Here is a 10,358-nt window from a genome sequence, read left to right as displayed (position 1 = left end):
GTGTTTTATGTTAACATGTATTATTATATTTTATAAGAGTTAATTTAATATATAATATTATAATCAAAGCAACATTTCTAGAGCTGATGAGTTCATTTATATTTTTAATAATCATGTTATTTATCGCTTTTTGTTTTTTATAAATGTAAATAGTTGTTAGATAAATTATGTAAAAAGGTTTATTATAACTTAGTTTTAACTTTAGTACAACATGATAATATACCTTTAATAAAACTAGGTCCATTTTTTTGTTGTACATATGTTTTTTTTTATTTATATATAAACTTAACAAGTGTTTTTTTTAAAATAAAATATTATGAGAAATATGAAATTCAGATATTATATCATATATATATTTTTTTTAATAAATTTTTATATTTTTTGAATAATCTGTGAAAAAAACTGCGAATATGTGCTAATGCTTTTTTTAGGTATAAAAATAAATTATTAATATTATTTTACCAATTTTAGAATTAATGAAACTTTACGATTATACAAATAGATAAATTCTATATATAATGTAATTTTTTAAATTAAATGGATCATATAAATCCATTGCATAATTATTCCATAGATATCTATAATAAAATTAATGATTATAAAATATTAATATATTTTTTTTGTGACATTATCGAGCGAATTTTTCTTTGATCTAACATTAGTGAGATACAAAAATGTGTCCAAAATCAAATATTAATTTTATACTATCTAAATCAATAACTACATGAATGAAAGTGAATAATATTATATATTTATAATCATTTATATATTTGTAATACCTTGTATTTTTGTTCTATAAATGCAATTCAATCAGTAGCAGTAAAATTTTAAATAAGTAACAAAATATTACGAAATTTTATAAACGATTACGAATTTTTTATTATTAATAAACCTTTTTTTAATAATATAGAAGTAATTAAATGGAAATCCACGTTATACTTCTAAGTTCGTAAAATTTTTATAATGCTTTTACTAATGCTATAATTTCTAATATATTTTAATTAAAATATTAAGCAATATTTTGAATGTAGTAATGAATTATATCATTATCCCTTAAATTTACATATGAACTTTTATTATTATTAAATATTTGTTCCTTTAAACATTCAATAACACAATATGAAATTGAACTCCAAAAATTTAGTTTATTGTTTTTTTTATTTTTTAAGTGGTATATACCTTTGAAAATGCATATATTTTACCATGAAACATATTAATTATTTCACTGTTTTCACAAAATGTAGTTAGATGAAGATATTATAAGATTAGTATTTGAATCTATACACAAAAATTCACCACAATATTTGTAAAAATTTTAATGATTTACAATTTCTTTTATTTCTTTTTTAGTATTAAAATTTATAACATTTTATGAAATTATATAATTTTCTGTAAATAAAATGCACATATATATATAAGTATTATTACTTAGGGTTAAAATTATTCATAGGGAATGATTAACATTTTTTAATACAATTTTAATTTATAATAGATGCATACATAATAGATTATTTTTTAAAATATTACGGTTGTTAAGCAAAAAATAAAAGGTAGATACATTTATGATTTTCTCACTTAACTTGCTTAATTGTCGTTTTGATAGTGTTTAATAAATTTTACTTAAATATTTGTAAAAAAATTAAATGGTAACGAAGAAGGATATATATTTTTATTCTTAATAGAATTAAAAAAAAATGCTTAACTAAAAGAAAATTGTTCTGGTGTTATTGAATTTATAGATGAATTACTCGGTAACATGTTTTTTTTTTTTTTTTTTTTTTACGTTTATTCTATATATATATATATATAATTAAAAGAAGAAAAAAAAAAAAAAGTCATTAAATATATGAATAATAGAACAAATTTTTCATTATTAAAAATTTTATTCTCTAAAAATTATGTAAAACGAAATAAAAGATTATTCTTTATTTACCTTTAAACAATATATACTTTTTACAGATTAGATACCATGCTACAAACTATATTTTTTAAATATGTTATTAATTCTAAAATGATACATGTATTATTGTGGCTACTAATACAAACAATACAAATAATGTAGCATTAAAAATTGTACAAAATAATTTTTTCGCTTATTATTAAAATTATTTTATTGTTATAAAAATTCCTATTTTATTGGAAATATTATGTTCTTCCAAATGTATATTTCTTAAAAAATTAAAATTATTAATGGGAAAATATATCAAAATTAGGTGATACTCTATTAATATATTGAAAAACGTTTTATCTACATTCTCTATATTCTATATAAACTCATTATTTCCAAATGATAAGAAATCACATATATTTTTTTTCATTTTATTCTGAGAAAAATTAATAAAAACTTTAATTACTATTTTAGATTAAATTATTAATTAATATTTTTTTAATATATATTAATGAATTCAAAATATAATATTTTAATGAAAATTTCTTTTTTGTGTCAACATTATGATAAAAAATTTATCATATATATTAATACTTTTTTATTTGTCTCTATTAATAAAGCATTATTATTTTATATATTTTATAAAGATCTTAAAAAAAAAATTAACAAAAAAAAATAAAGAAATAAAATTAAACAAATAAATAGTATTCTTAATATTTTAAAGAATATAATATTGTTGTTAATTTTTGCCTTCTTAAATATAGTACAATATTATCTATCTACATAATGAGGAGAAAAATGAAGATTTTACCTTTTATTAATATTTTTACGTATATATTTTTCTCTTCGATATATAATTTTTACATTGACAAGGTACAGCACTAACATTTAATTATATTTCTGCTTTTTTTATTTTTAGTGTTTTATTTTTATATATAGTGTTTTTTAATAATAGAATATTTATTCTTTTAAGTATTAAATGTATTCTTTGATCTTTTAGAGTACTTTCTATAAATGTGGAAATGTGAAGATTGTTGTCGATGGGAAATTATGTACAAGAATTAATAGATATCTAGCGAAATGTAAACAAAATAAAGATTTACATATTGTTGGATTAAAAGAAGAAATACCAAATAATAGAGTATATGAAAAAAAAAAAGATATATCTAATAATGAAAAAGAACCTACAAGAAGAAAAAAACAACCAGCTGGATGTTTATTAAAGAATTCGAAAGTCAATAGATCATTTGTAAAAAGTAAATCCTGTATGTTTGAAACAAAAAAATACTCCCGTCGAGAAAAAAAAATATTCAAAGAACTTGATTATATAGATTTTCTTAAAAGCAACAAGAATATTAGTGATAAGACTTACAAAAAAATAATGCGTAAAAAATTCTCATTACGATTAGGATCCCCTTTATTATTGTTTTTGTTGTTATCAACTCTACTCATAGTAGATATATCCCTGTGTTCTCCATCTGGAGGAAAGGGATTTTGGGAGCTATTAAATTTAGACACGACTTTAAGTTCCTTGAATACAATTTTGAAGCCATATTTTAGTTGGTTATTGCCTGCTGCAAGTACATCTGATAGCGTATTAGGAGCATTATTTAATATTGTATTATATGTTATACCTTTTTTAATATTAGGTGTTACACTTATATCGTACATTTTTTATTACCATAAAAAAGCTAAAAAATATGAAAAAATTAAGTTCAGTAAAAAGTGAAATGAATAATAAGGAATTTATTTTTTTAACGTAACGTATATTTTAATATGATGTAATATCTACAATATTATTAGTTATGTGTATAATAAACATATAGTTAATTGCTGAAAATTTATGCAAGCAATTACATATTAATGCATTTTCTAATTCCAAAGAGTAAAAATATATGTTCTTAGTTTTTTTATAGATTTAAATGTTTTAAGTTTTTATAGCTTGTGTTTTAAATTATTATATTGTGTAATTATATATTACTGAATAATACATATATTTGCTTATTAAAATAGAATTCTATGATAAGTATATATTTGTGCTTTAGAAAGCCTACATAACAGTAGAATTAACATAATTTTAATAGAGTATTTTTGTTTATTTTTATTTAAACTAATATAAACAACGCTTACTATTTTTTTTCTTTTCTTAGAAGAAAATTACTATTTGTTTAAGTAATTAGAATAATAACCTATTAGTTCTGATTTAATAAAAAATGTGTCTTTTTTTGTATTTAATGAAATGAAGTGAGTATATATTATTGCACTGATATGTATACATATATTTACTAAAGGAAAAACTTAATATATATTTTGTAAAATATCTCTGTTGAGATATGTACTATTCATATTTACTGTAAAAATATTCTAAAACATATTTAGTTTTATTTTTTGAAAGATATAAAATGGGGAATTATTAATATATAACAGGGTGAACTTCATTTTATATATAGATTATTTATAATAGTTCACTAATTTAGGAACTCTAAATTCTTACAGTTTAATGAGAAGTTAAGAATATTTATAATTTTATTATTCTTCATAATTGCAGTGTTATTTGGATTATGAAAAATTATTTAAAACTAAATTACATTGCATATTTATAGATAAATGTAATGTATAGGACTCTTATTTTTTTATCATTCAAATATTTAATTAACGAATTAAACTTAATCACATATTAATAGATAATATGTACAAAAGATATTTATTCTTCCCAGAAATATATGTAATATTCTATAAATGTTTTATATGTCTAAAAAAACATAAATTATCATTTCATTAATTAAAATAAATATGTATTTTCTACAACCATTTCATTATCTGTAAGAATTTATTTTTATATTTGTCCAATCTTTTATGGTAATACACAAATAAATTATGTAAATATTAATATTATTTTATGGTTTTATGCACATATCTAGTTTACTTTTACCATAAATAATTTACGAATATTTATAACTATTATTTTTTTAATAAGGTAAGGGTAACAATATCGAATTATATTTTTTTTCATATAATTCATTAATATAGATTTGGATTTCAGGCTATATCTAAAAAATAGTATAGGTTTATTAATGGAATTTTAGTTTTAGTAGAAACCGCATATAGGTGATTATTAGATTTATGCGAATTATGATGTTCCAGGAAATCAGAGTATTTCTGCATTTATTATTTAATTATTACAATTAAGTAATTGTTGATTTAGTTATGTTTTAAATATATTACATAAAAAATTTTGATATAATAAATTTGCACATTATTTTTATCATTGTTAAACATGAAAAAGGAAAAAATAAAAAAAATCATGATAAATAAATATTTCAATGAATTTTTGAGGATGTAAAAAAAATTAAAGTATTCTCTTAATTGTATTAAATGGAACTTACATTTTATTATAATTTATTTGATAGTACAATTATTCTACTGTTTACTTTATCAGTTTTTATGCTTTAACTTATTTATACGTAAAAAATTCTTTTTAATTAGGTAACATTTTTGCTGTTGAAATGATAAATGTTTGTATGGAATACAAGAGGTTGTCATTAAGAATGTAAACATATGAACATATACATTAGTGGAATAAAAATATATTTATTTTTTTTTTACGAAACTTGATTTAGCAATTCAGAAAAACCATTTTAATTGTAATAATTTACTTTATGTTTTTTTTTTTTAAGTAATTATAATTTTTTGCTTATAATGGATTTTTAATTTTTAATTGTGTAAAAATGTAGAAAGTGTAACAATAACATGTTACAAAATAATTTTCTTGTCATAAGAAATTTTTATGTTATGCAAAAATATTAATTGTTTATGTTTCTCCTTAAGAATATGTTTTCAATAGTATTTATTTAAATAGAATAGTATATTATGAATTCTTTTATAATTTTTTCAATAGGAAAAATAGTATATTATTCATATTCTAAAATTTTCTTTCAACAAACTTTCATATAACTTAAATTTGTATTTAACATGGCTAGATTTATTTATAATATTATATGATTATTTTTATTTGCACATATTATTATTTAGTATCATAGAATATAATATTCTTTTTATTTATTATATTAAAAAGCAGTAAATATAATTAATATACATAATGCACTTATTTTTTATTTTCTATGATGCATAAAAATAATCCACAAAAATTATGTATTAATTTAAGGCTATTTTTAATCTAGAATAATACTATATTTTAAAGGAAAATTATACTTGGAAATCTAAAAAATAGAAGGGTAATTTAAGAAATAAATAAAAAATATAATAAAAAATTAAAAAACACGGGGAAATGTATTTACATTTTTTATTTTTGGAAAGAAAAAATATATATTATTGTACAAACAAAAAAAAATAATAAAAACTTAATATACATATATGGTATAAATGTAAATAAATATTTTTTTATTTAACATTTCACTCAATAATATTATATTTTTATTTAATATTATAATATAAAAATATATTTCGTTTTTTTTATAATTATGAATGTTTATTGTGTTCTCAATTAATAGCGTTAATATATTCTAAGCTCAGAATCTAAAAGAATAACAACTATTACTAATATACATTTATGTAAATTTAAAAATTTAATTCAGAGTTTACAAAACAAATATAACATATGTTACTATATATTTTTAATTTTTATATATTTATAATCAAATTTTTTTTTATTTTATTTAATAAATATATATTTAAACTGAATGGGTAAATAATATAAATATGAATGTTTATATATCATTTTATTATGATAATGGTTATCAATAGAGCTTTATAAAAATTTTATTCTTATGAAGGTGTATTATATTATTACTTAATATAAAAAATTAGACATCAATTTATATTGTCACCACTCTTAGAAAAGTATTTTAAATTATTTGAATTCATATAAACATATAGCGAATACCATATAGAGAAAAATGTTAACTATTTTGATAACTTATTATGATTATTGTTTTTGGAATGAATGATACTATAATAAACTATATAAAATAATTACAAAAATTTTAAGGAAATACATAATACGAATAATAAAGATCGTAAATATACTTATTTTCCTTTAAAAATAATAATGAATTCAGGAAAATGAAGAATATAATTATATATATTTGAAAAATCATTTAATATATATTTTCATAATTATTAAGAATTTAGGTAATTTTGAAATAACTGTTACATATATATTTATATTATATAATATATATTATCAAGATTATGCACTTATTTACATCTGAAATTGTATTTTTTTATTTTGAAAATATATATTAATTATTGTATTTTGTTTTTAAAATGAACTTATTTAGCTTTTATTTATGTAATTTTTTATTCAGAATAATTCATAATATTATGGTACAATCGTATATATATTGATATAAATTGTGTAAAATAAATAATATTATATAAATACAATTGAAATATACAACAACGTAATATTTTATGTTTCCAATATTTAAAAGAAGTAAAACGATGTGTGTAATTTTATAATTTTTGTGTATAACAATCCTTTCAAGTATTTTAGATATAATTAATAAAAATATTCTTAAGAAGCACTTTATATATAATATAATTTATTTATTAAGTATACATTTATTAAAGCATAATATTTTTTTCATTAATTAAAATTTTTATATCAGTAGAAGAAACTATTATAACATTAAATGGATATTATGTACTAGAATAACTCTCAAAGTTGGATAAATACATTAGTATATCATAATTTTTATCCTGAAATATGATCTACGTTCATAAAAAATATTATTATTTTGAAAAAAAATACACAAGAGGATAATAATTTCTTTGATATGTAAGTTAAAATTCTTATGAATATATTGTAATAAAAATTAGTATTTATGTTTATCTAACCTTGATATTAACTGCTTTATTATATATTACCGCAAGATCATATAATATTGATATATATGAATAATTTACAAAATAATAATTTATTATAATTTACTAAAGCATTACTAACCTAATTATTTTTATATTTTTTTCAAAATTAAGTGCTTGAGTTTTTTATGACATAAATGGTAATTTCAAATATAATAATCACGTATATTTAAAAACATGTTCCTACTAATGAATATCAATTTAATTTTTAAGATAAATATAAAATTATACATAACATAATAAAAGATCATGGGCTCTTGTTTTTTATATTTAGAAAGATATATTAATTAAAAACGTTATATTATTGAACACAGATATGCTATAATAAAATAGAATCTATAAGGGAGTTCATATGGGCACGTATTGGGTTTATAATAAACGAAAATTTTGAAATATTTTTATTTTAATGATTGGTTTCTTTAGAAGAACAATGACTTTTTATTTATTGAAATTATTTAAGTATTTATACATTTCGTATTTTTTTCTTAATTTTCGTAATGGCCTTAAAAGAGAGTTAACATCATTTAAAACATATGATAATATTAGTAATGAAAGGAAGAGTTAATGTCAAATTCAGTGCAATTCAAGTGTACATTTGAAAGATTGGAAGGAATAAACGGATTTGTATGATTATATCGCAAACCACAGTACTACTGATACTTGTTCTAGTAGTTCTGATGATTTTATGTATTGGGGATATTGTAAATACTTTAATTCAATTAAATCACTATATAACATGTACAGAATGAATTGTTGTAATTAATTTTGGAAGGATATTTGCAAAGATTATTTTAATTGTGAAGAAGACTATAATCACTATTATTTAATAAATAAATTTTATTTTGAGAAAAGCAAGTTTTCAAATTCTCAAAAAATTCTGTTACACATAACTCTGAGATGTAAGAAGGGAAAGCGAGAATTTTCAACCAGAAGAAATCATTACTTTTAACTCAATTGGATACAATCAGAGGGGGAATTCCTTATGGTAAGTAAGTATAGTCATGTAAGAGCATACCAATAACACCAGAAGTTTCTAAAAAAATGATTAAATGAAAAAATATTGAAGTGAAGCCTGAATTAGGTGTTACTGAATTTGCGCATAAAGTGCTAGTGTTCAGTGATATATAAGAAAAAGTAAATACTGGAAGTAATATCTCGGATAAGGAAAGCAATGTTTAAAAATATGAAAGAAAAGGAGTAGCTATGTGTTCCTTTTTCTTTATTAGATAGAAAGATTCTTATAGTTTTTCAAAATTTGTTGCGTTAGAAGTTTTACAAAATTCCCCGTCTCCGATACAAAGCCTAATATTAACAGTAGCGGAGGCCCACAAAAGAGGATCCAATAAATTAAAGTTGAATTATACAGAAGATTTAAAAAAAGTTAAAAAAATTTGCACATTGTTGATGATCACATTTATATTTAAGTAAGTTTAAATAATATGTCTATATCTATTTCATTCTCTCTAGATATATCAGTTGTTCATATTCTAGTAGTAATTATCGTTTTTCTCCTTTTTTACAGAGTATAAACAAATTACATATTAATATATAAATATTTTATATTGTTCTATATAATTAAATTTCCTTAAAATTTTATAATTATAAAGTAAAATTATATTATAATATTTTCATATTATGCATTTTTATATTAGTTTACTACCTTATATTCATAGTTACATAAACGGAAAAAAAAGAGAAAAATAAAGAGATATTCATGTAAAAATATAAGGAAATCATCATAAGCTTGTACATCAAGCAGTTTTGGTAGATACCTTAAAAGATATCTAGTAATTCGGATCTGTCCTCTTACTTAAGTTACCTTAGCATAACTCATATAACAAAGTGAATTTGAATATGAGTATTTAAAAAATAATAAATTATAATTTATAAGTAATTTTATTTTATAAGAACAAAATAAAAGAAGGAAAAAGAAAAAGTTCAAATTAAAAGGATAAAAACATATTTATAAATATCATAGAACTAATGTGTGAAAGTTATAAAGTATTCAAATAGTAATGTTATAAAAAAATAAAAAAATAATTAAACAAGAAAATAAATAAACATAAAAATTTTGTATGATATTATAAACTATATAACGTAAACGTAAATTAAATATGTTTTCCTTAAATTAATAATACAAAATGACACATATTTTACATATGATAAAATTAGCAATAAATTTTTATCAATAAATAGATTAGAATATATTGAAAAATATTAGATATAAAGTAAAAAAATTTGAAGATTTAACAAATTTTATTATAAATATATTTCTAAAACTATAAAAAAGTATAAATAGTGTTTTATAATTTATATTATAAGTAATTATAAATAATGTACTTATTATAAAATGTGATAAAAAAAAACATTGATTGATATCGTAAAGAGAAAATTGAATAATCAAATATTATGTACAACGATAAATTTGTTTTACAAAATTCCGTTATAGAATAATTATAAATGAAGTTAAATAATAAAAATAATATCATGAAAATATCTATATATATAATTTATACATTTCCTTTTTTTGTATATATAAAATAATAATTAGTGTTTATATTTTTTGATTTTATTCTTTACTTTT

General features: G+C 18.5%; 1 protein-coding gene and 1 pseudogene across 2 annotated transcripts; both read left to right on the top strand.

The window, feature by feature from the left end:
* Positions 1 to 2,686: 2,686 nt before the first annotated feature.
* Positions 2,687 to 3,617, top strand: PmUG01_00038800 (fam-l protein; the record flags this gene model as incomplete). The annotated part of the gene is made up of 2 exons (XM_029008796.1): positions 2,687 to 2,761; positions 2,889 to 3,617. 2 exons carry the CDS (start codon positions 2,687 to 2,689, stop codon positions 3,615 to 3,617), a joined length of 804 nt encoding a protein of 267 aa, XP_028858929.1.
* A 4,776-nt stretch (positions 3,618 to 8,393) lies between these two features.
* On the top strand, positions 8,394 to 9,516 carry PmUG01_00038750 (annotated as a pseudogene). The gene is given in 6 exon segments: positions 8,394 to 8,672; positions 8,687 to 8,746; positions 8,760 to 8,817; positions 8,850 to 9,160; positions 9,175 to 9,333; positions 9,427 to 9,516. Coding segments are annotated over 6 exon segments (957 nt in total).
* The last annotated feature ends 842 nt before the right edge of the window (positions 9,517 to 10,358 follow it).

This window comes from Plasmodium malariae, assembly GCF_900090045.1.
Source record: "Plasmodium malariae genome assembly, contig: PmUG01_00_19, whole genome shotgun sequence".
NCBI lineage: Eukaryota > Apicomplexa > Aconoidasida > Haemosporida > Plasmodiidae > Plasmodium > Plasmodium malariae.
The sequence above is the reverse complement of the archived record's forward strand: the minus strand, read 5'-3'. Positions and strand labels throughout refer to the sequence as shown.